Below are 25,716 nucleotides of genomic sequence, written 5' to 3' on the forward strand. Positions count from 1 at the left end.
GCAAAGACTTGAGATATTTTTCACACATCTTCCAAAAAATCAAAAACTTCTTTCTTTTGTAAATTGTCCTGAGTTTCCTAACAACAATACAGCTGGTTGTTATCCATGTGAAAATATTATACATTTTTAGCAGCAGCTCTTAGAAGCTCATACATTTGAATATTTAAAATCTGACAACTCTATCTACGCCACTGTACAAAAAAAACACCAGTCATGTGACAGCGATTCTATTATCTAAAATATACAAAATAATCTCCAGTCAGGCTGAATAAATTAAACTGTCCCGTAAGTCCAACTAGTCTGCGTTTTTGTGTATTTTCCCGTAATTTTTATAGAAAAAAACTAGGAAAAAACGAAACTCCCTAGTTGCGAAACGTCAGATGTCAGTGTCAACAATTAGGTTATTTTCCTTTGTCAGTGTTTGTGGTTTGGCCCCATCACCAAGTTAAAAGTGAATGTCCTGTTGAGTGCCGTGGAAATGGAGCCAATGCAAGGCAATTCCCCAGAAAGCGTCACAACCTGTGGCACTGACGACGAACGGTGTTGTCTCACCCACCAGCCCTCCTGTCACAGCTCCAAGTCGCTCCTAACCGAGGAAAAAATGCGTCGCAAGCTCCAGTTCTTCTTCATGAACCCCATCGAGAAATGGCAAGCCAAGAAACGCTTCCCTTACAAATTCACAGTGCAGCTAATCAAGATAATCCTCGTGACAATGCAGCTGTGTCTCTTCGCCTACAATCGCTACAACCACGTTAATTACACGTGGGACAATCGGATTTCATTCTCGCACTTGTTTCTACGCGGCTGGGATGCCACACGTGAAGTGAGCGCCTATCCACCTGCCACGGGACCTTTGGCCATCTACAAAGCGGACGATTTTTACGCCACTATTGACTACGCTTATTCAGGCTATGCCAATTTGAGCCAAGCTGTTGGTTCGTACTCTTACGCCAATGAGGACAATACTATGACTGATATGGAACTGTGCCTGTCACAGTACAAGAAAGGCATTATTTTTGGGTTCAACGAATCGTATGTTTTTGACGCCGAAATCGTAGACACCTGTCTTAATATAACGCACAGGCAGGACCATCTCCTCGACTCTAAACAATACCTAGATAACTTGAACATAAACTTCTCGGCTTTGGTCAAAGCCGTGCTGAAGTTCTCGGTTAAAACTGTTAATTTTAAAACAGCCGGTCGGATCTCGCCACCGAATTGCTACCGCTTTGATATTAACATTAACTTCGATAATGAGGACCACGATGGTCAGATGTTGCTGTGGTTGGACGCACAGCCGGTCCGTCTCATGTGCAAGGGTGACGTTGAGTACGTCACTGATGACGAAATTGACTCGCTTTTGCAAAGTCTTTTGAACTATTTGGTTATCACCATTTGTATTTTGTCGTTTGTTTTGTGCACAAGGGCCCTTCTCAGGGCCCAAAAGTTGAAGAAAATGACCAATTCGTTTTTTATCAATCAGTTCGGACGCCCTCTTAGCAAAGAGGATAGGAACAAGTTTTTGAATCTGTGGTATGTGATGATAATAATCAACGACATCCTCATAATCATCGGGTCGTCGATCAAGGAACAGATCGAACGTAAGGACTTTACCAGCGATCAGTGGAACGTCTGTAGCTTGTTCCTGGGGCTTGGGAACATGCTGGTCTGGTTTGGGGTTTTGCGCTACTTGACGTTCTTTAAAACGTACAATGTTGTGATTCTGACTTTGGAGAAGGCGGCGCCTCAAGTCGCCAGATTCCTCCTTTGTGCGTTACTTATTTACGCGGGTTTTACCTTCTCAGGGTGGCTGATCCTCGGTCCGTACCATTTGAAGTTCAGGTCGTTGTCCACGACGTCAGAGTGCCTTTTCTCTCTGATTAACGGCGACGATATGTTCGCCACTTTCTCCATAATGTCGAGCAAATCGACCATGCTGTGGTGGTTCAGCAAGATCTATCTATACTCGTTTATAAGCTTGTACATTTACATTATTCTAAGTTTGTTTATTTCCGTCATCATGGACGCCTACGATACGATCAAGATCTACTACATTGAGGGATTCCCCAAGAGTGATTTACAAATTTTCATCGGCGATACCAACTTTGAGGATGTATCGAGTGGGATTTTTAGAACCGCGTCCAATGATAGTTTGGGTGGGCTTATGAAAGATCTATGCTGTTGCACTTGTACTAAACTACAAAAGTCTTATTCGAGTTTGTCACGTGGTAGTTTAGCCACTGAGGGATCAAGACGAGGTTCGAATGCCGTCTAAGAATAGAAAAAATACAGTTTTGTAAATATTTTATTGTATATAGAATAGAATATACGTTTTGTACAGAAACATTTATATAAATATACTGACTAGATCAAAATATGTTCGAGATAAGCTTTAAATGTATCTCTGTCTCAATAAAATTTATTTATGTATAATCTGAGTTTCACTGCAAACCTAAATCCCCAAAGAATCTTGTTTCCGATTCAAGCTAATCGGCTGCGACAATGTTGGTCAATAAGTAAACTAATTAATACTATCAACTGACGTCACAGTTTCTTCATTCAAAAAATATAGAAAGGAACAATCGCAACGTGCTTTTTAGTGTTGCATATAAATGCTGTATCAATAAGTAATTAATTACCCTGGCTTATTCATTTAATATTATCAGCCTCCATTACACGAAAATATTTATTTAAATAAGTAACTGTTCGTTTCAGCACTAATAACACTGTCCAACACTTAAAATTTAAATCGTTGTTAAAAATTAACGCGATTGGACCAATCACATTTGCTCAATTTGGTCATGTGATCAGTTAATCGTGAATTAAATTAATGATGGTTCTATAAACTGGTTGTAACTTGAAACGATTTTCAGAAAATCGCTTTTCTTTGCTTCCTGTTAAAGTAATTAATGGTAAAAATTGTATGTTTATTTATATCCAAAAGACAAAAATAACCTCATAATTACATGTAGTAAATAGTACAAAAGTTAACACGAACAAAATAATTTTAAATAAGAACATAAAATCATAGAAAATAAAAATAAAGATCATGGCTTAACATTTAATTATTGGTAAAAAAATATGCTTACTTGCAAATTTTTTGTGCTATTTATATGATACTTTCGACCATTTTCAAGTTTTTTTTTTAATTTTAAAAATGGCCACTACGTCTTAAACCTGTTCTATTATAAAAAAAAGAACAGTTAAACACAACAATTTTTATTTTTACTCTGGGATACAATTCACTGGTCAAATTTTTCGTATGAGATTTAATTTTTTTCATTCACTTTTCAATCTCAAAGGAAAAAACCGCCTCCTCTAATTATAAATTCAAAGGATCACATGATAAAGTTACAAAGAACTTTTAACAATAAACAGTTGAAACATAATTGCCATTTTTAAAGCCAAGTATGTTTAAATTAAATCTAAAAAAATCAGAAATGTGAAGTCTGACTTATAATATTATTATATTATATTCTGACTAAAACCAATTGAAATTTTGAAAAATTTTCTAACTGGTACACTATACTCGTAAAAGAATTTGAAGAATTTTGTTAAAAAAAATAGGGATATATTTTATCAGAAAAATATCACGTTTAAAACACTAGTTTTTGCAGAAATGATGAAAAAAATATATAAATAAAAAAATATATATAAAGTGTGTAAACGTGTAACTTCCCCTAACTGCATTAGGAAATAAAATTACTGAAAGTTTGAAAGTGAAAGTTGTACATTTCCACCCAGACTTTAGAGAGATTTAGAGAATTTTTAATTGAATTTTACAAATTAACTTGGCTGTCCTAAGGAAAAACACAGTATCCAACATATTTTTTACATATTTTGTTTTATTTTTCCGCTTAGATTCAATTAAATATTCATTAGCTATTTTTATTTAAATTAATATATTTTTTCCCCATAAACAGTTACTCCAATAGAATATTCCTTTCCCCAAAAAGTATCTACAAAATACCTACCATAGAGACAGTCAATTGTACTCCAAGTAAAAATAACTCACATAGGTGTAAAAATCTATATTTTATAATTTCATTATCAGATAATATATTACTTTTAGTCGAACTTTAAGTTGGCCAAATTTCTGTCTCGGGTTATTGCATAAATTTGTTCGTAAATGTTAATATTCGTTATCTTATTATTAACTAATTGCTTTTGTACTGAAAACTACTTGAAATTGTATTTACTTTTTAATAGCATTTAATATTTAAGTAGTAGTGGTGAGTAGTATTTTTAAAAGTTATTTTTGGGTCCAGTGAAAAATTAAGTAAAAAGCAGATACTGTGCCTTAGCTTGGGGCAGCCGAAATGTCTTATTTTTTATATTTGTTTTCATTTACATCAATGTCATAAGTTTAAGAGTTAAAAAAGTAATTTTTCATTTATTAAAAAATATTTTTTCAGTTTTCCTAAGCAGGAAAGTGCCAACAAAACGCCAAAAACCAGCGATTTTCTCAAAATTTCTTCATTAAAGAAACATAATTTCGTCCCAATTTGCTGAACAGTGTCATTAATGAAATTATAACTAGCACCATTTAGATATTTGAGACAATCATAACATTGAGTATTTAAACATTCATTGTGTAATAACAATAATTCAACGTTCAAGTTCTGCCTGGACTTGTTCGACAGTTTTTCCTTTAGTCTCAGGTATCACAAAATAAACAAACGCCCCACCCAAAAGAGACAAAACAGCAAATGCATAAAAAGTCGAGTCCTGACCTACACGTTCATTTACTTGAAGATAAAACTTAGTCACTAGAAATGCTAAAAACCAATTGAAAGTACCAGCACTTGAACTGGCTATACTTTTAATTTCTGGTGTAAAAATCTCCGAAGAAATCATCCAAGGAATGGGACCTAAACCTATGGAGAAAACCACCACAAAAAGACACAGCGACACGATCGGAATGAAACCAAGCTCGTGCAAAATATCACCATCAATGGACGTTCGACATTTCAAAGTGAAATAAATCGCCAAGACGAGACTTGAAAGTGCCATAACCACGGCCGAGGTAAATAGGAGAATTTTCCGCCCCAATTTATCAATCACCAAAGACGAAACGAACGTAGCAACAACCTGAAAGGCCCCCACGATAATCGCCGCAGTATTAGCATCAAGATTTGAACCAGCTGATGCAAAAATATCACTCGTGTACAAAATAACAGCATTAATGCCACTAAACTGTTGGAAAAACATCAACGCAAACGCAATCACGAGCGCTTTAACGTTGGCTTTTTTGCGAAACGTTTGCGAAAAAGAAACCGAACTTTCGAGACTTTCCTTCAACGAGCCTTCAATTTCGGCCAATTCGGACTCGTTGCCCTCACAGGGCCCCCTTAACTTAACCAACGCCTTCAGAGCGTCGTCATAGCGCCCCCTACGTAAACAAAACGCCGGAGTTTCCGGTTGAAATGCAAACAAAACGACGAAAACAACCGGGAGACAAGCACAAAAAATCGTATAGGGCATTGAAGTGAGGTATTTCCCGGACAAATAGGCTAGGAAAATACCGACAGTTACCATCAACTGGAAGTAGCTGCCAAGCGTGCCGCGGATTTCCTTCTGCGCGATTTCGCTCGTGTACAAGGGGGCTGCCACGCACGACGCCCCAGCGGCCATCCCGGTGATCAGGCGCCCCAAATACAGCATTATTATCGATTTGGCGAAAATAATGAGCGACCAACCAACGGCGAACGGTGCAATAAGGAGAAGAAGTGTTTTTTTACGGCCTAGCAAGTCGCACAAAAAACCAGTAGGAATGCACATTGTCATGCCACCTAGAGTGACGAACGAGCCAATCCAGCCCATTTGGTCGCTAGTGACTGAAATATTGTGGAATTTACCGTGCTGGAGGTCGCTTAAAATGGGGGAAGTCCAGCCCAGGACGGCACCAGCAGCGAGGGCCGATAAAGTTGCTGCAAAATTATAGTCAATACGGTTTAATAAATCTGGGGGGTTCACCTGTCAAGGCGGCCACATATTGGGGGAGTCGGCGAGGGACAAAGCTGATTTGGGCACGGTTTTCGGTGTGGGGTGGAGGGTCCTGGGGAAAGATTACCGTTTTTTGGATAATTGAACTGTTACAACTTACCACAGAGTCGTAGTTTCTGCTGTCTGATGATGTGGAAACACCGGCAGTTGGGTCGCGTAATAGAGACACTTTGTCTTGGCTCATTGGGAATGATTGTGGGACCCTTGTCTTACGTTTTACTTTAAAAAATTTCGATTTTGGGTGAAAAACAACCGCTGAAAGTTGAAACGTCAAACGTCAGATTGACACATGGTTCTAATCACAGGACGCGATCCCAAACTTGGCGCGGAATTTGATTGTAGCAAGTCAAAAGTTGTGTATTTTAAATTCAAATTATTAAATATAATGTTATGATGTATAATGATGAGTAATAAATAAATACGTTAATTAAATTAGCAATAATATCGCTCATACAATGCATTTTGCCGCGCAGTCATTTTATAAAAAAACGGAATTTAATTTACTGCACCTCGCATTAGAAAAATTGATTACCTACCGATAGCGATAGCACAGCCGATAGCTATATGTGGCGCTGTTCAATTTTGATTTCTATCTCCCTATCAGGAATGCCTTTTGTTGAAGATAATCAACTTATTACAATTTATTTTTATTTGTATTTTTATGGAGGGAATACTGCCAAAAAAATCGTTATTAATAAATAATACATGGAATATATAATACATAATATCAAATGTTCTAATTTGTAAATGAAAACTTTACAATCTGATTATTTAATCATAACATTTTTTGCGTATTTACGTTAATTTTTTATTAGGAAACGTGAACAAAAACAAATAAATAATTTATGGACTTGCTGTACAGCGTGTTTTACGTTTCACGATAAGGAGTAATGAATAAATACAACTAATGTTACGTGACAATAAATTTTTGTGCAAAATAAACTGGGCGAAAAAAATTTATTTTATGGCTAGCGTTGTATATTCCATTAAAAAAATCACCCTTAAAAACGAATAATCCGAAAATACTGACGATATCTTGGAATTTTTTTCTATAGTTTATTTTGTGTTGAAAATTTATCAATAATTATCAAGTTATCGACACTCAGTTTATTTAAAAAATGATACCATATGTAAAATATCACGTTACCCTAGACAGTTGTGGTTTGGGTTGCATTTTAAATACAGTCAGGCGCATTCCCTTGTAGGAAACAGCCTGTAGATGTATCTATAGAACAATAAATTATATTCAGATAAAACATTTTTTTTCATTAAAACGTTTATGTAACTTTTAGCAAAAATGTTGCCGAAAACAATAAAAAATTACAGAAATTGAAGTATTTATAAAATATAAAAACCATGCAATTTTTATCAACAAACTATAACTGTGTGTTTGCTTTTTTGCAGCTCGGAGACCAGGGCAATACAAGGTAAGTCAGCTAAAAGTATACCGGGTGTTCAAAAACTGGCGCAGCCAGAATTGCTTTATAAAGATAAAAATAATTAAACTTTTATTAAAAAAAATATTGAAAACAAAATAAAAGTTGGCGCCAATTTCTCGTACTTCTGGAAGCTCAGCCATTTTGAAGAAAATTAATTTAAACTCAGAATGGTCGATTTGGATCGTATACAAAATTTTAAAGCTCTAACTACACTATGGACCGATTTATGGAAGCGTCATTAATTTAATCCGCCATTAAATGCTTGATCACGTGACCAAATTGAACCAATTTGATTGATTTTAGCAACGAATAGAAATTTAATAAAGCTTTCTATGAACCGACGCTAAATGTTTCTAATGTCGGCCCTAAAAGAGTCACCCTGTAGAGTTTTTGAATATTCATGTTTGCGTAGAGTTACTTAAAAATGAAGGAAACAACACGTATGCTACAATTTAATTTTACAAATTAAAATGTCAACGTGTTTATGTAAAACCTCGAGAATAAAACTCCTCGGGCGTTTAACTTCGTGGAATTCGTTATAAATAATTGTTCCGCTACCTGAAGCACTCTATTTTATACAAAATTATGTTTTGCAATCAACTTTGGATTGAACAAAATCATTAAATAAATTAATAACGAGACGTTACTCTCAAATTTATCGCAACGGTAAAGTTTCACACGTGTTTGCTCTCATTACCGTACAAAAATTACAAGTAATTAAATTCGAAGGCTTCCTTAATTGTGTTAGATTTATTAAACAATTTACTCCATCATCCAGCTCTTGTCTGAGGCTAGTTGTGCTAATCAACATCAGGAAATTATTCCATCCATTTCTCTTTACAAGCATTTATCCAGTGGTTTATTAATTTAGCGGCCAGTTTCAAACACAATGGCAGCGTATTATGCGTTTGGCTTACTCTATTGTAGAGTTGCAATGTGAAAAAAGTGCCTTATAATTTATTTTGTTTTGTTACGATGGACAAAGAATTGTAACACATTGCAAAATTAATTATCTCTTATCTTGAAAAAGGCATTAATCAACTTGGTGGCAAAAAAAAATAAAGTCAGTCAAGTCAGTGATTAAAAGGTGGTAATATTAATTATCAAAGGGTGAGTTGGCTCACCAGAGAACATGCTGACAATAATTGAAATCCCGATCAATATGTAAATTGTATTAATTAGAGCCCACCCTTTGACTCTTCCCTTTCATCAGCAAACTTGTCCAGAAAAATCGGCAAAGTGTTTACTTGAAATTGAATTTGTCTGGAACTGCTCGCGCCCCATTAGACGGAATTAAGACAGCAAATTACTTAAGTACGTCTAATTATTTCTGCGTGCAATGTAATCCACACATGGTTAAATTAATTAAACTCGATTTGCGAAACTTAAACCAGCTCGTAAAGTTTTATAACTCGACGCAATTAAACGTTTGATTCGCATCTAAATTTGTTTTTTATTTATCTTGTAGCAAGTTTGCAGCTGCTGTAAACAAAACTAGTTATCGAAAAAGTTGGACGTTCTTGTAACCATTAACCCTTTGTTAAAAATTTGCAACATTGACACACGAAAGTTTTAATTGTGGGCGAAATCAAACAACTTGGGCTTGAAAGAAGAGAGATTTATTTATAGTGCTTCAAGTTTGCAACGCTAGTCGTAAATATCATCAAGTCTGTGTTAATTAATCTGCTTGAGATCTGATTCTGGCTCTTTGATAACGACTTGCGAACCATCAAACTTTGATAAGAGCTCCTCTCTGCTATGGAGATGCTAAGCAAGAAATACTGCTCCAAACACTCACTACACTATTTTCACTCGAAACTAAACTAGAACAGAGTGGTTTTTTGTTTGTTTTGTTTGTCTTCTTATCATCCTGCTAAGGTAAGAAGCATATCAGATATTGATTGTGCAAAGATAGGTATTTATTTATGTTCACAAGTAAACATTTTACTGAAATGAATTTTAATATCGATTTACTAAGTCAACGGTGTATTTTTATTGTTTTCATGTCATTGAGTAAAGTTCAGTCACCCAACTCAACAAATAATACAAAATATTTAATTAGCGATTTTCTGTGTACTGTTTAGGACAATTTGATTTTTAGTCTTAAAATAAAGTTGATATATTATTTTACATACAGGGTGTCCCAACGACGTGATAAAGTCCATTATTGAGTTTTAAATATTAGAAAATTATAATTTTTTTACGAAAACCGTACATACTAACTCTCTGACTCACCTAAAATTATTTTCAGGTTGGTATACAGGATGCTTCTAAAATTATATACCCCAAAAACTTATGTTTTTTTTTTATTGAAACAATTATGTTTAATTAATTGAAACCAAATATTCTACTATTCACGTAATGTATGAAATGTAATGTTAGTTGCTTCAAAAAATTTTCAGGCGCATTATTATTCGTGGACCACTCTGTATAATTCACCTAAAACGCAAATACTTTCAGTTCAAAAGTCGGCAATTTAGCTCGAGAAATCTTTTTTTCCACTTTTTTCAATTTAATTCTCTAATTTTTCACCAGATTTTATCAGAAGTTACCGGGCATATAAGTTGATTCTACAATTTTAAAATTGTTTTTACCTTTTTTGTGACTTTTAGCACGTTTTTGACCAAAAATTGACTAATTTTTCCAAAAATCAACAAAATTGTGTATTTTCTAGTCAAAAATAGTGGACGTGCGCAAAGCCTACTGTATTCGCAGTGGCCATGATTTTTATAAATTAAACATAAATTAAATATTTTTGTTTAATTTTTTCTATAATTTAAGAAAAAAGTTATCTAAGGATTCAATGCTAAAGTTTGAAGTTATGTTTTACTTTTACGTTCATCTCTCAAAACAAAAGGTATTTTCCCTTTATTAGGATGTGCTCTTACGTTTACAATTTGGCGCCTTTACGTACTTTTAACTTTTGCCGCTTTATTTTCTTATTTCTGTTAGTTTTATGCTCCGTTTTACGTTTATACGTCTATATGTTTTCTCAGTCTTTTATTTTTGCTTACGTGTTGTTCACTTACCTTTTCTACACTTTTTTTCATAGAAAAATTGTTGCCGTGATCCGGGTTCGAACACCCGACCTCCCCCGTCGTAAGTGGCGCTTATATACCACTGAGCCACCAGGGCCCCAAGTACTGACCGTCTTTTGCAGATATTTTAACAGAAACTTTTTAAATAAATCAATCTTACAAACAATATAATTGCAATAATTCACCTAAAACGCAAATACATTCAGTTCAAAAGTCGGCGAATTAGCTCGAGAAAGCATTTTCTTCCACTTTTTTTCAATTTTAGTTTCTAATTTTTCACCAGATTCCATCAAAAGATACCGGGCGTATAAGTTGATTCTACAATTTTAAAATTGTTTTTACCTTTTTTGTGACTTTCAGCACGTTTTTGACCGAAACTGAACATAATTTTTCCAAAAATTACTAAACTTGTGTATTTTCTAGTCAAAAATAGTGGACGTGCGCAAATCCTACTGGATTCGCAGTGGCCATGATTTTTGTTAACAATGTTTTTCGGGACTGTACTAAACAAACTCAGTTAACTAAAAATTTTTAAAGATAAATTAAATATTTTCGTTTATTTTTTTTTATAATTTAAGAAGTATGTCATCTTAGGATTCAACGCTAAAGTTTGAAGTTATGTTTCACCTTTACGTTCATCTCCTTTTCTCTCAAAACAAAAGGTATATTCCCTTTATTAGGATGTGCTCTTACGTTTACAATTTGGCTCTTTTACGTACTTTTATCTTTTACCGCATTATTTTCTTACTTCTGTCAGTTTTATGCTCCGCTTTACGTTTATACGTCTATGTGTTTCTCATTCTCTTATTTTTGCTTACGTATTGTTTCACTTACCTTTTCTACACTTTTTTTCATAGAAAAATTTTTACACCTGATCCGGGTTCGAACACCCGACCTCCCCCGTCGTAAGTGGCGCTTATACCACTGAGCCACCAGGGCCCCAAGTACTGACCGGCTTTTGCAGATATTTTAACACAAACTTTTTAAATAAATCAACATTACAAACTATACAGGCTGGTCCACAAATAATAATGAGCCCGAAAAATTTTTTGAAACAACCTACATTACATTTCATAGATAACGTGGATAGTAAATTACTTGATTTATTACATTAAACATAATGACTGTTATATGGTGCTTTTTCGGATCGTTGGGACACCCTGTATATTACGATTTCGCTTTTAAAAATTAGAGTTGTCCTGTGCAGTCCAATCAAACAACAGGTGTTTGACAAAATTTAATTTCAGTTTTTAATATCTCATCTCTTATAAAAATTATGAGGTAGTTTTGACGCCAATTTTCAAACGACAAAAAAGCTGCATCCAGCCAGCTCACTTACCTGCAAACAGCAACACAACAGCAGACTCCCGTGCGATTTTAATTAGTAGTTCAAAAGGCCTAATCTCGGACGATATTAAAATTGCGCTTTATTCGAACAAAAGGAGGCGGTCAAACTTGACTTGAAAAAAATGAGCAAGAGCTCCATCACCGCTCGCATCACCGTTAAAAACAGAGAGAAATAAAATTAAATGAGAAGGCTGATCGATAGTAATTTTATTTGCCTAATATTAAATTATGTTACAGTGGGAAACGAAATTTACAAACAGGGTACAGCATTTAAATAATAATCACAATAATTTAACGATTTTATAAATAGAGTCATTCGGGTATAGTTTCTTGATCTCTCAGGAGATTTCGGGGTATCCCCAAGTTCCTCATCCTGGTTTCCAATGCAATCCATTCGAGCAGAAAGCTGCATCAGAAAAATACAATCACTATAAATAATCGGCAATTTGAGATTTTTGCCATAAATTGACGCTGTTCCTGACAATTATTCGGTGGGATTCCACTGTTAAAATTGATCTATAATTTTGTTTTTGCAGGTAAATACATTAAACCAACATAGATACACTAATAACTCAATTACCAATTTTCAAGTGTGTGCAATAACAAAAAATTGAAATTTTTTAATTTTAAAAATTGCTGTTTACAAGAATTTTATTGACGGTAAAGAGTAAACGTTCAATTATCTCTCACGTTAAATTAAAACTTTGGGTTTTTCTATTGCTTGATGAAAAATGAATTCTTTTTTGAAAGACTTTTATCTGAAAATTTCCGGTAAGATTCCTCCACTAATTAATTTTTATATGCGCTCCAAAAACCGAGGGGTTTTCAGTTACCTTTTTTTTACAATTTATTTTTAATTAATATTTTTAAAAGTAGAGTCTGCTAAACGTTACTCTTTCAGAAACGAACAACTGATTTTTTTTTATTTCCACAATTTTTTTTACACAATCAAAACTGATTAATTAATATTGAATCACTGAAAAAATATATTTTCTTTTTATATTTCCAATGACATTTCTGTTCATTTTATTTTTTTTAAATTTTCGTTTTAGTTAATTCTTATTTCTCTAATTTTTTTTAAGTGGCTGGCTATGGTTTTCCTTTTTTGATATTTATTTTTAGTTTTCTTCTAGTTTCTAGTTCTTAAAAGTAATTTCTATACTGTTTACAATTTTATTTTTATTAGTCATTATTTTATATTTTCTATTAATTTTTCATCTATTCATTATTGTCTAATTTTATTCAAAGAATGTCCTTTATTAGTATTAATAATATTATTATTATTGATTCAATTAAGTTTAGTTGCCATTTACTTTGCAAACCTCAAATTATTTGCCAATAATTTAAAATATTAAAATTACGATTAAATGTGAGCTACATTGTAAAAAAACTTAATTTTTTTCAATTTTTTTGGGACTATCGACAATTTTTTTAAATTTATTTTTGCACAAAACAACATACAGAGTGTTTACAAATTAGCGCATCAACGCGTCAGTTGTACGTTGAGAAGCAAATGTAGATTACGGGAAAAACCTTTCTGAATTTCCTCGTCATATTTTAACAAATCTGGAGCTACAAACTTCTTCTGTTAACTTGTTCAATTTTCTTTATTTTTTAATTTAAAATTTATCAAAAAATTTACATTTGTAGATGTGCCAACACTGGGTATGATTTTATAGGAAAAATAATAATTTTATTCTTGAACAAATTTTTTATTAAAAAGTTATTTATCAATAACTATTATACATAATTTTTTACTATTTTTATATCTAATTAAGTTTGTGCGTCTATTTCTTATCATCCTGTATGTGTATATTTAACATTTAAATAACAAATTTTAATAACAACTAATAGATTTAGCCTCAGTTTACGCCTTCTGTAAACCGGCCCTTAATATTTTTTATTAATTGCTGAAAAAAATTGAAAAAATTCACATATACGTAGATGAAAACAAAGTAATTTAATAAGAAATTTATTTATTGTAGTATAATATTGTTGTAATATAATAAAAATAAAAAGTATTCAATAATTGTTCTGGTCAGATCGCCTATGTGTGGCAATTGTCACAAAAAACGTATGTCTCGGTTAACTTTAGAAAGCAATGACAGTTGACAGCTGTCACTGTCAGGCCCAAAATTCACACGTTCAACTGAGCTTGCAGAGTAAATTTTTGAACGTCTGCATACAATTATCATAATTTTCAATTCGATTCTTATCAAAAACTCCTAAATGCCAAAATAAGACAACATTTGAGCAGTTGACAGTAAACAGCAGTTGAGAGAAAACCACAGCAAACCACGACCAGAACAATTATTGATCACTTGTTACATAACGTATTATTATATAATTATTATTTTTTGACATACTTTTAGGGGACTCACTCTGTATATTTTCAAACAAAAGCAAGTCGGTTAAACTATTTTTGTTTCTCACTGCATTCGTGTTCGTCATCAAAAACGAAAAGCTAAATGAAAAAAAGTTTTGTTTTCACTTTCACTTCATCTTCTGTTGTTTCTTAATTATCTCCAACTTTTACTTATCTTTAAGTAATAATTTGTATTTCTTAAAAATTCTAGCTTTGATCTAATGTTTTTAAAAAAATCCATATTTAAAGGAAGAATGTCACCTTCTTGTGGAGTGTCATCTTTCAAATTCAAAACGTCAATTTTTCCTAAAAACTCTAGATCTACCTCTGTCTTCAGCTGCTTACACTCCGACATTTTAAATGTATTTTTGATGATTGAATTTTTATCTAAACCATCTTCTGCTGAATTATTCATTGAAATTCTGACTATTTTAAAGCTATTTTTACGTTTTAAATTCATCCTATTATTTTGCTAACATTATTTTTGGCTCTATCTAAAAGTTTTGATTTGGTTGATATTTATTTTCAAGTATTTTCTAATAATGTAAAGTAATGTTGTGTATTTTTAAATATTGCGAGCAAAACAAAACTCTTGAACCCGGCGCATCCACCAAATGTGATTTATTATCGAGAATGTTCTAGTTAAAAATTTTGAACTTTACATTAATGACAGCCCCTTTAGTGAGCTCAAATCCCGTTAGAATTTTCATTCCCATTTTTGGAAAATCTCATAACGCCCGATAAAGTCTTTCAAAATCACTAAAATCCAATGATCGTAACGAGCTTATTGCATTGCAAAATCGTCGCTCAGTCGGTTGTTTAACGCGATTTTATCGACTTACTTGTTGACGTTATGCATGTCGACGGCCCTTTTCCCGTAACCTCGAGCTGTGCCTAAGTCCATGTTGTGGTATTTTAGAGCTTCGATGCCTCTAGTTAATCTTTGTTGCGGAGTCCTGACTTGCGGATATTTTGCGTCCCGACGGCCTTGCGCATTCGCCAACAACAACCAAAGAAACATCAACGTGAAGAATAGAGCAGCATGATGGAACGCCATACTGAAAAAATTCAATTACATCACGCTAAATAATTAACTAGTCCTGATTTTTTTGATAACAGTTGATTAAAAGGGAGAGTCGTCCGTTTCATTTAAATAAAGTGGAGGCGAACGAAATGTTATTATTAGAACGGAATGCAACCTTTATTGCAACAAATAATGTCTGCGACCAAATTAGACATGTCACTTGATCAAAATTGTTGGTGTGAATTTTCCCGGCGCATCCACCAAAACAAAACGCTCATATCTTGCAATTTCTTACGAGCAAATGTTGGATGCAAACAAACTTTATGATGAATATCTCTGTTTACTTTATTAAACTAAAAAATACTAGACACGTGTATCATGCTCATTTTTATCCGATCTCATTTATTTATTCAGCTGCCTCATATTTCATTTACGGGAAAAACAGACAAACGAAAAATACATTTAATTGAATATTGACTAAGCTTTTCCAGTTTTTCTATTTATCTTGATAATTAAAATTGTACACCTAGGCCCACAAAATTCTGTTTGACATTCATCCCAAATATATTGTTTAATCAAACGAAACATTTTAGGAACGGAAGATAAAAGAAATCAATTTTTTCTATCAGAAAAAAATATTGCTTTCATAACAAATTATTACTCGTGAGGTCAGAACTTTCTATTGTGTTCTAACTGGTTTATCCTATTCACGTTACTAATCTTTGGACTGTGTAAGCTCTACAATTAGTTTAGTAAATTCCCTTTGAATCTACTGTTTGCCACAAATAATACAGTACCAGCTGTACAGATATTAATTATCTGTTTTGAGGAAGAGAATAAAAAAGTTACCGCATTTCATTTGATGCAGATGCCAATGAAACTTTTATTGCAGTGGTCGTAATTGAAATAAATCAGCTAAATGTCTATTCAATAATTTTTACCTTTAGTTTATTCAAACATAATCCATTAAATTTTGAAAGAAAAAAAATTCCTGAAATAAAATTTAAAAAAATTTCATACAGTGTGTCTCACCTAAAACTTCCGAGCTTGATATATCAGTTATTTGTCAACGAATTGATATGAAATTTTAAGAGATGGTTTTTCAAATGACCTCAAGTTAAAAAATGTAGTTTTAAAACACGTTTCTTTTATTTAAATTTCACAAAAAATTAACCAAATCTAAGGTAAAAATTCGATTCTGTTGTTAAAAACTTGATTTGAGCAGTCTCCTACTGAAACAATTGATCAAGCATTGCTTAGCAGCATTTTGAGCACCACTGAAAAAACTGTCAAAAGTGTAAAATTATATTGATTTTGAGAAATTTAAAAACAAAAACAGTAGCAGAAATTTCTGTGTTGTTCAGTCTTTTAGTCCTTTTTGAAAGAATTAAAGCATTCAGTACAACAACTAAGTCAAAAATATTACATTTGTGCGAATAGGGGTGACCAAAATTAAGTGGTAGTTCATTCAGATCTACGTTTTTTACGTTTTTAGATTTTTTTTCATGCAAAACAAACGTTTTTCAAGGATGAGTTTTTTCTTACAGTATTTTTATTGACGATAAATTTTTTATATAAGTCTTAAATGATTAAACTCTTTAATAAGGCATGTAAAAATTACGATTTTAAGACTTGAGTTGTTGCATTAATTGGATTGTAATCCCTACCTTCTAAAATATTTGCGTTCTAAATTTTACAAAAATCCATTGACAAATATCTGAAATATCAGGCTTGAAAGTTTTAGGTGAGACACCCTGTATAATTTCAGTAAACCGGTGCCCGAACGGAAATTATGAGAGGTAATGAAGTAACTTCCATTTTTCTTTTTTTCGGCCACGAAAAAAACAATTGGAGTCGTATTGTTGTTCATTAGCGAATTTTAATTGGAATGTAAAATTCCACTTCAGTTTTGTGTTTTTTAAGCTTCTTGATGTGTGACTGACAGACTGTGTCGCTTAAAATATTTAAACCTACATTCAGTATGCAAAAACACGATACAACATAATTTGATCTGCAAATATTAGCAGTAGTCAGTTCGTTTATCACGCATTTAGCTCAATAAAAATAGCCAATGGTTATAGAATCGCTTAATTAATTAACAGTGTAGAGCAAATATTTCTGTTTAACCGAAATGTGACCAACTTTCAACATACTGTTTTCATGCACGCTTATTAAAATCAGCTTAATTATCTGCCAAGCCTTGAATATTTAATCTAGTTTTATTAACATGGAGTTCAAGCCAAATAATTTTCTCTCCAAGAACGTCTTTATTTCCGTTCACAAATGGGAAATTTCAATAAGCACTTTTGGTGTGCTCAAAGTTCTAAATATAGAAGTTTTTTACGTTGGTGGGTGACCTTTTTTAAACACACAACAATTACTAATTCAGGAAACCGCTTTGTAATTCCATTTTAACAAACACCGCATCAAAGGGAACTGATTCGCCTATAAACACTGCTTCGAAAAAAACACATTTTGTTATTGTTATTTGTTTATTATTGGATTTGATTGGCTTGCTTTCCTGCCCTTAATTAAAGGCATGTAAAAGATTATTTGGTATTTTTGCAAATACGACCAGCTGTTTTATCAAATTTTATTTATTATTATTACAGAATAAATTATTATTTTTTGTTTGATTAAAGTTAAACCTAAAAATCACTCATTTCTAGTAGTGAAGCATTTCCGATAAAATTGATGCAAAAGCTGGCAGAAAAAATTGACTCTAGCTGGAGTAATTTCCGCTGTAACTATTTACAATGTAATAAAACCAAAGTTATTTTAGGATTTGAAAACATGCACTAAACTGAACAAATGCTTCAAAGGCCGACTAGTTTTCTCTTGTGGAATAGATTTGAGTTTCTAATCTTAATGGAAATGTGCCCCACTTGACATTTAAAATGAAACTCAGATAGGTATGCAAATTTTTTGTACATTTTTTCAACTTCCCTCGAGTCGAGTTTCTTAAAAAAATCCTTAGGGATTTGTCATCTTGCACGTTACACAAATTCCTCTTTGACACATCCATCTTGTTTCGCATTATCGTTATCGTATTAAGGTGCTGAAAGCGAACAGATCCCGACTCTGAGCTCCATTAGCAAGAAAACGGACAATAATTGTCTTTAGTCACAAGCAATTGCCTTGCACTCAAAAACACTGTCCAACGTCGAAATCCACATTTTTACAAAAAGGCGATCTTTTATTGGAAGGTTTCCATTCGCACTCTACCATCCAGATTAAAATTAAATTGACCACATTTTATTTGTGTTTGTCTTATTTTTTGTTAATCACTATATTTTTTTAGATTTTCAAATTTTTGTTATTATTATTTTAATTGTACTACCAGTACTCCACAGTAAAAACCAATTCCAGTGTGATATAAATATTAGCTTCACATAACTGTTTTTTTCTTTAATTAAATTTTGAGTTCATTACGAATGTAAGACGTAAAGCTATTAAAGAACATACAAAACAAATCGATAATAATTTAATTATATTAAACTCCGTAATTAAAATTCAAATACAAATGATTTAAGGTGCACATTAGATTTATACAGGGTGATTCTTTTCACCTTTTCACCTCACATTAGAAATTTTTTAACTTCTAATATAGCTTGAGCTTTAATATTTTGTATACAATCCAAATCGACCATTTTGAGCTCAACTAAATTGTTTTCAAAATGGCTGAATTTCCAGAACTACGAGCAATTGGCGCTAATTTTGAAATTTTAAGTAGTAACCACCTCTATCTTTATTGCATTTTTAAATTTACCTCTTGAAAATGAGTAAAATGTATCCTAGTTGTTAGTACTTATCTGTCATAGTTTTTGACGTATGTCAATTTTTTTATACAATTTTTCATTTGCAGAGGTTCATTTAGAATATTGCAGCTCCTGAACCCTTTACAATAAGTGAATAATTCTTTTTGCATTTGATAGCCAAAGGTTTAGAGGGTCTTCTCAAGTCTCAAGATTGTCAACTGTCAAATTGCAAGGTTACTATGATTTTTTGAAAATGATGATTAAAAAATGATTATAAAACTGTTTTTTTCAAATGAAATGACCCTGTTTTTTCAATGGCAATCAAAAGAACACAAATTTTTATGCAGACTTTTATTAACATCTTCTATATCTATCTCTTACAGTTTTTGAAATAATCGCAAAAAACAGAATTTTGGCTTATTTTTTTCATTTTTAATCACGTAAACTTTTGAAAAATACCATAAAATTGTGCTATTAATTAAAAGAAATGTGCTATTTGATCACCATTTTCATTGAAGAAATTCAAAATTCCATGGCACACTGACTGAGTTACTTTACATAATTCACTAAGTTATAATAAACTATAATTAAATATTATTGTTTTATTCCTTATTCGATAATAAACAAGCTAAAAACTAAATAAAATATTGAAGTTTGACAATTGTTGACGATTTTACAAGGTCTACTTGATTAACTATGAAAATTCTGAAATAAAATCCGTTTTTTGTGATTTTTTTCAAAAACTGTAAGAGATAGGTGTAGGACGTATTGATAAAAGTCACCATAAATATCGATATTATTTCGATTGCCGATAAGAAAATAGGGTCGTTCCATTTGAAAAAACTGAGTTATAGCAGTTTTTTGAAAACCATTTTGAAAAAAATCATACTAGCCATGAATTTTGACAGTTGACAATTTTGACAATTCTAGAAAACTTTTCAAACCTTCGGTTATTGAATGCAAGAAAATTATTCACTTATCGCAAAGGTTTCAAGGGCTGTGATATCTTAGATAAATCCTTGCAAATGAAAATTTTTACAAAAAAATTGACATATGTCAAAAACTATGACAGATAAGTACCAACAACTAGAGTAAATTTTACTCAGCTTGAGAAGGTCAATTCAAATATGCAATAAAAATGTGTGGTTACTATTTAAAATTTCAAACTTGGCGCCAATTTTTTGTAGCCATTTTGAAAATAATTTAATTGAACTCAAAATGGCCGATTTAGATCGTGTACAAAATTTTAAAGCTGTAGCCGTATTAGAAGTTAAATAATTTCTAATGTAGGCCCTATAAAAGAATAATCCTGTATAACAATTTTAAATTTTGTTTGCACTAATCTGAGTTAATAAAAACTTTGGCGTAGTTTTCTTATAATTGCAACACATTCTTTCTATTGTGAGCAATTTAAACTTTTTATGTACCATAGTTTCGTCAAAAGCTTGTTTTGTTGGATAGCTCAGATCTCTTGAGAACAAATTGTTATTATGTTAAAAGTTGTTGAGCAATACCTACGCATGTAGCAAAGTTGAAAACACATTAAATTAATAAATACACAGCTTGTCCATTAGGTGATTATGTAAAAAAGATTGTTGATAATAATGTTGCGAATAAATTAAGCTTCAACTCCATTCAAACAGTTGGCACACATTTATTTGAATAGACTCGCAGCTTTATCGCTTAAACATTGTGTTAGCTGGACGAAAAAAGTTGTGCATGTCTAAAACTCGGATTCAGTTAGATTTAAAGGCACATAATTTCTCGGCGTCGATTTTCCGGTAATAATAGTCGCAATTAATGCTGATTTAAATTCATTAGAAGCCATGCGCCGAATTTTTCCATTTCAAAGCGATTTACATTCGCATCCACGTGCGTAATTGCCGTATTACGGTGGCCGCAAATGCGTCCAATTGCCACAAATACAGAACGAGTCGAATAAAATTGCAAAAGTTTTGTTTGGAGGCAAACTTCGGCCAGTGACACAATCGGCCGTTTGATGAAGTTTAATCCTCCCAGTCTAAGATCCAACACACGCAACAAAGCGACTTTGTATTTGAGTAGCGAGTGGGAAGTCGCGGCAGAAATTAAACTCGAATGTTTACATTATTTGGATCAGGGATTGGAACTAAGACCTGGTGTCCACTCGAGCTCACTGGACGATACATTTTCACCTCTTTCCTCCTTTCCAACTGCTCAAAACCCCAGATAAAGAATAGAAAATCTGCTATTTCGGCTATAATTTTTTTTTGAAACAGTTATTAGTTTTAGGTGTTAATTTTTTTAATTCCTACGGGAGCAAATAAGTCATTTTTTTCTGAAAAATTCTGTAATTATCCTAAAGGTTAGGATATAAAACGACCAAATGAAACGTTCCAGTTATCGATAGTTCCGTTAGTGCCGCCAGAGAGCGCAGTTGTTCCATTACCGTCTAAGTTTTCAGAAAAATGCTTGTATCTGTATAAGGGTTAACACAGAGCAAACAAAAAAATACAGACAAATATAGCATTAAATTCCCAATAGTAAGACGTAAACATAATGTTCAAATTTTATCGTAAACTGTATTTAAAAATTTTTGAAACTTTAACCAATTTGCACTCTACCCCATTATTTTGAAAACGCTGCGAATATGGTTACAGATACAAGAAAAACGTAAGGAAGAAAGTTGTAGAGAATTAAATTTCCTACAAAAAAGTCACCGGGACCATGTTTCTATCTCCAACCATTTAGGCCCCAAAGTCATTCAAAGACGCTCAAGCGACGGATTTGCTTCATTTTGCTGGTGGTCAGGTATTGTAAAGTTGATTTATACCTAAACCGTTGAAGAATATGGTGTCGCGGACTTTTTTGTAGAAAATTTAATTCTCTACAACTTTATTCTTTACATTTTTTTTGTATCTTGAACCATATTCGCAGCGTTCGCAAAAATAAAAGATGGAACGCAAATTGATGATTCTAAGCGATAATTTTTTACGCATCGTCGCATATTTATCAAAACGCTGGGAATACGGTTGAAGATACAAAAAAAGTGTAGGGAACAAGGTTGTAGAGAATTCAATTTCCTATAAAAAAGTCCGCGACACGAAATTTCTATCTTCTACAGTTTAGGTAAAAATTAACGTTCTGATACTTGAGCACCGGTAAAATGAAACAAATCTTTCGCTTCAGCATCTTTGAATGTCTTTAGGGGCTAAACCGTTGATCATCGAGACATGGTCTCGCGGACTTTTTTAAAGAAAATTTAATTCTCTACAAATTTCTTCCCAACAATTTTCTTGTATCTTTAACCGTATTCGCAGCGTCTTGAAAAATATGGGGCGATGCGCAAATTTTAAATTTTCAATAATTTTTTTTTCATGTTTCTCATGAAAATTTTAGTCATCAATTTTTCTCAGTCTGTTAAGAGTGCAAAGCTCAATATTTCTGCATTTTTTTCCAAGTTATTGGTGAATTGGTTGGATTTAAATTAATTTAAAACGATTAGACACCGAGACGGTATAACGCTCGAAGTGCCCTCATTTTTACACCGCCGTACTATTTCTTTGTGTCTCGATTTTTTATCTCATTTCGCCTCCTAAGTTATAGTCCTCCGTAGATTTTGCAAAGGTTTGTAAATCTAGTTTTACGCAAGAAACTTTATTAGCGCTAAGAAAATAAGAAGCTGAAGCACAAAAAAATTAATAGTGACTGAAAAAGTAAGAAACTGAAAAAAATATACAATTGGAAAATGGAAATTCTAATAAATTAAAACATCTATATTTTAAATAAAAAACCAACACACCAAGAGACTGAACAGCTAAAAAACTTTGAAGCGGAAAAACTGAAATACAAAAAAAACTAAAACATTGTGAGATTGAAATTCTGTAGTTGACTGAAAAAGTGAGAAATAAAAAAAATTACTGAACTACAAACTAAGAACATTAACAAAATTGGAACCTAAAACGGTAATAAAACCTTGAAAAACTAATTAAATATGAGGAAACTAAGAAACTAAAATGCTGAAATATTAAGGAACATAAAAATCGGGTGATTAAAAGATTGAATGCTTGTTTTCTTAAACTAAATACTAATAAGAAGATTGAAAAAATATTCTATTTTAAATTAATAAGTTTAAGCACAACTTTAGGATATTTAAAAGAAATCAGGATCCAAGTCGATTTAGGCAAAATTAAAATTTTATTTTTATATGGTTAATAAAACAGATCTATAATCTATTTCCATTTTCCAAAAAGTTCTCAAAAATTACAACTTAAGTGCTTTCATGGTAATTATTTCAGAAATTAAAACAAAAACTATCGAAACCATTGTTGTTTTTCTGTTTCTGTTCAGTTTTGTTCTGTTTTTCGGTAATTCAATCGAAATAATGGAGGATGGAGTAAATTTTATCGATAAAATTCACCATTATTTTAAAAATCCTTAAATGTTACCGTCTTGTATAATGATTAATAAATAATTATTTTTTATTATTTTCTACCAAAAAGATGCAAGTGTGTACCTACTATAAAAACAGAAGACAAAAATTTTAATTAACGTTTATAATTTTTAAAAATGATAAGAAAGATAAAAAGTTTAACAAACTTTATTATTTTGCCCAATTCTAGCCTTAAGATTTTTTTTTGATGCCCAAAGCTTACCTTTTTATTATTTTTTAATTTTGATGGACAAAGTATTCGGTCACCCCCCTGTTAAAAAATCCGAATAGAATCTACTTACTGCTGCTTCAGCAAATAAAAAAATCGCCTGAAGCAGGTTATTCACCATACTGCTCATTCAAATTTCCACCACTTGTGTTTACAATCCCTTGATATTTGCCCACATAAATATGTTTATGTTTCTTTATTACGTATAAAACTCACCCTCCACAGAATAAGAGACTGCACTTGATCGAAAGATATAACAAATACCAATGCACCCACCGTTTCCTTCGTTTTTATTCATCCAAACAATTACTCCAATTGATTTTGCCTTACTGAAGCGTGGGTTGTTAATAACTTTAATAATTATTATTTTGAGTTTAAATATCCCATTCAAGCGTTAACGCTTGTGTTTTTCCTGCTCTGTTATTAAACTCCAACTATTAATAGTTGGAGGCAAACAGACTTCACAATCAATAGAATAATAATTACTTGAGTCAAATAAAAGAAACGTGGTAAACATTTCCATCAATTGCTTGAAAGATAAATAGAGTATGTGGCTTGAATGATGTAAGAACTTTCGTACTGATATGTAAATTTTGTGCAACGAGGCCAAAGGGGATTGATAGTTGAGCTAAGTTGGAAAGCTCCGATAAGTGTTTGCTTTTATTTTTTCGGAGATTTAATATCCGAACGGTTTGTAATATATTGCTTTACTCAAATCAAGTCTTATTTCGTTTCCGAGCCAAAGGAAAAATAATATCATTTTTTTACTAAATTTGAAACTTTGAAGTCAAAGCAGGAGCGCTTCCGCTATTTATTAATAGTCGGGCAAACATCGCAATAACGTGAAACATTTCAATCAGCCAGGGATTTTAAACCGAAAAGTATTTTTTGTGGAAATTGAACGAAAGTATTGTGTTTCTAGTTTGTGTTTTCGTTGGAAAAAATCTTCAGAGTGTTGTGGTGTGTACAGAGGAGAGCCACATCGAACTTACCTCTTTTTAGCTAGCCAGATTTGCAACTGTTGTGCCGCATGAAAACTTTTCGCACGGCTTTTCAGGCGCGCTGGTCATGCGCCCCTTTTTCAGGGGGAGTAATCAGAAGGAGTGACTATAACAACCTACACAAGAACACGCTGAAATAATTCCTCCTCACTTAACCCGGCTAATAAAAATAAGTGCAGCCGAGTAAGTTGCCCTTGGTCATAAACTTCGCAATCGTCAACAAGATTTTTTCCGCAAACACTTTCGCGCCAGCCAGCGAGCGAGCGATTGATTAATTGGATGGTGTTTACCGGAAATCCTCAAATTAATTCAAGTCTATCGCGCGAAAAACGAAAACCGCCCCTTTAAAGCGCTAATTAAATTATTGCCTCATTGCATTTGAGGCGCGTGACGAGCATCCGCCTCTTTGCCGAGAAATAATTCCATAATTTGATCGCTGAAAACAATTTTATCCGCGTGCATTGCGAGCCAAATCCTCAATAAATTGCCCGAATAGAAGAAAATGCCAAAACGGTGTTCATCTCGAGGGATTATCTAAGTGATATTCGATGGGAACATTTTCGCTTGGCATTTTTTGATGAGGCAAAAATTGTACTTGTTTGTAAACTTTTGATTTGGATTGGTGCACGGCTTATTTCTATCATTTGCATTCATATTGCTGTGCGAAAACTTGACTCGAGTATTCTTTTTCAATTTAAAAGGGCTTTGGGCCAAATAACTTTGCATAATATGGGTGGATTCCAATAGTGAAAAAATACCAACGCAAAGCTGGGCCTAATTACTACTGCGTCTTGGGGAAATACCCTAACCAGGTTTTTTCACACTAGAAGTAAATCTGATTTGTTTAAATTGCTAATAAATGACACCATTTTTATTTAGTTGCATAGTTTTCCCAAAAAAATTTGGGAACCGCTGAAATAGAATTATAAAAATTTGCGTTAATGTTAATATTATTGACACAGCAGCAGAGGTAAATTAACTTATTGGTCCATTACGTTATTCTTCTATTCAATTTGTGTTTTGTTATAAAATTTTACGAAAAAAAAAACAAAAACTGTGTTTGGCAGGACCGGGATTCGAACCTCCCACACAAAGGAA

General features: G+C 32.6%; 4 protein-coding genes across 6 annotated transcripts in view; 2 read left to right on the plus strand and 2 right to left on the minus strand.

The window, feature by feature from the left end:
* The window catches only part of LOC103312234 (hypothetical protein), a 77,216-nt gene that overhangs the window by 276 nt on the left and 51,224 nt on the right, over positions 1-25,716 (plus strand). Inside the window, exon 2 of the mRNA XM_064358478.1 lies at positions 7,411-7,433. Within this exon, the coding sequence (XP_064214548.1) occupies positions 7,411-7,433 (23 nt within the window). The remainder of the gene's footprint in view (positions 1-7,410; positions 7,434-25,716) is intronic.
* On the plus strand, positions 139-2,433 carry LOC655074 (transient receptor potential mucolipin). Its single transcript, XM_961567.4, has 2 exons — positions 139-285; positions 336-2,433. Exon 2 carries the CDS (start codon positions 479-481, stop codon positions 2,273-2,275), a length of 1,797 nt encoding a protein of 598 aa, XP_966660.1. The 5' UTR covers positions 139-285; positions 336-478; the 3' UTR covers positions 2,276-2,433.
* LOC655007 (facilitated trehalose transporter Tret1) lies at positions 2,288-6,301 on the minus strand. Its single transcript, XM_008198932.3, has 3 exons — positions 6,107-6,301; positions 5,977-6,058; positions 2,288-5,930 (listed from the first exon to the last, which is right to left on the minus strand). The coding sequence occupies exons 1-3, from the start codon at positions 6,188-6,190 to the stop codon at positions 4,609-4,611; spliced, it is 1,488 nt and encodes a 495-aa protein (XP_008197154.2). The 5' UTR covers positions 6,191-6,301; the 3' UTR covers positions 2,288-4,608.
* The window catches only part of LOC100216358 (allatotropin I preprohormone), a 37,652-nt gene continuing 23,580 nt past the window's right edge, over positions 11,645-25,716 (minus strand). The window contains exons 1-3 of one of the 3 annotated variants that reach the window (XM_008198808.3): positions 24,610-24,751; positions 15,038-15,253; positions 12,023-12,236 (exon numbers count right to left, since the gene is read on the minus strand). In XM_008198808.3, coding sequence (XP_008197030.1) covers positions 12,143-12,236; positions 15,038-15,252 — 309 coding nt within the window. In that variant the 5' untranslated portion in view covers position 15,253; positions 24,610-24,751 and the 3' untranslated portion in view covers positions 12,023-12,142. Of the gene's footprint in view, positions 12,237-15,037; positions 15,420-24,609; positions 24,752-25,716 lie in introns of those variants that run through there. The other 2 variants (NM_001143732.1, XM_064358479.1) reach the window with 2 other exon arrangements.

The sequence above is a fragment of the Tribolium castaneum genome, chromosome 1 (assembly GCF_031307605.1).
Source record: "Tribolium castaneum strain GA2 chromosome 1, icTriCast1.1, whole genome shotgun sequence".
In the NCBI taxonomy this organism is placed as follows: Eukaryota; Metazoa; Arthropoda; class Insecta; order Coleoptera; family Tenebrionidae; genus Tribolium; species Tribolium castaneum.

Bases quoted from the DNA above. Each gene is read 5' to 3' on its own strand.
- LOC655074 (XM_961567.4), top strand. From the start codon at position 479: ATGGAGCCAATGCAAGGCAATTCCCCAGAAAGCGTCACAACCTGTGGC.
- LOC655007 (XM_008198932.3), bottom strand. From the start codon at position 6,190: ATGAGCCAAGACAAAGTGTCTCTATTACGCGACCCAACTGCCGGTGTT. The intron at 6,059-6,106 runs GTAAGTTGTAAC...ATCTTTCCCCAG, and splicing joins GCAGAAACTACGACTCTGTG to GACCCTCCACCCCACACCGA. The intron at 5,931-5,976 runs GTGAACCCCCCA...ATAATTTTGCAG, and splicing joins ATATGTGGCCGCCTTGACAG to CAACTTTATCGGCCCTCGCT.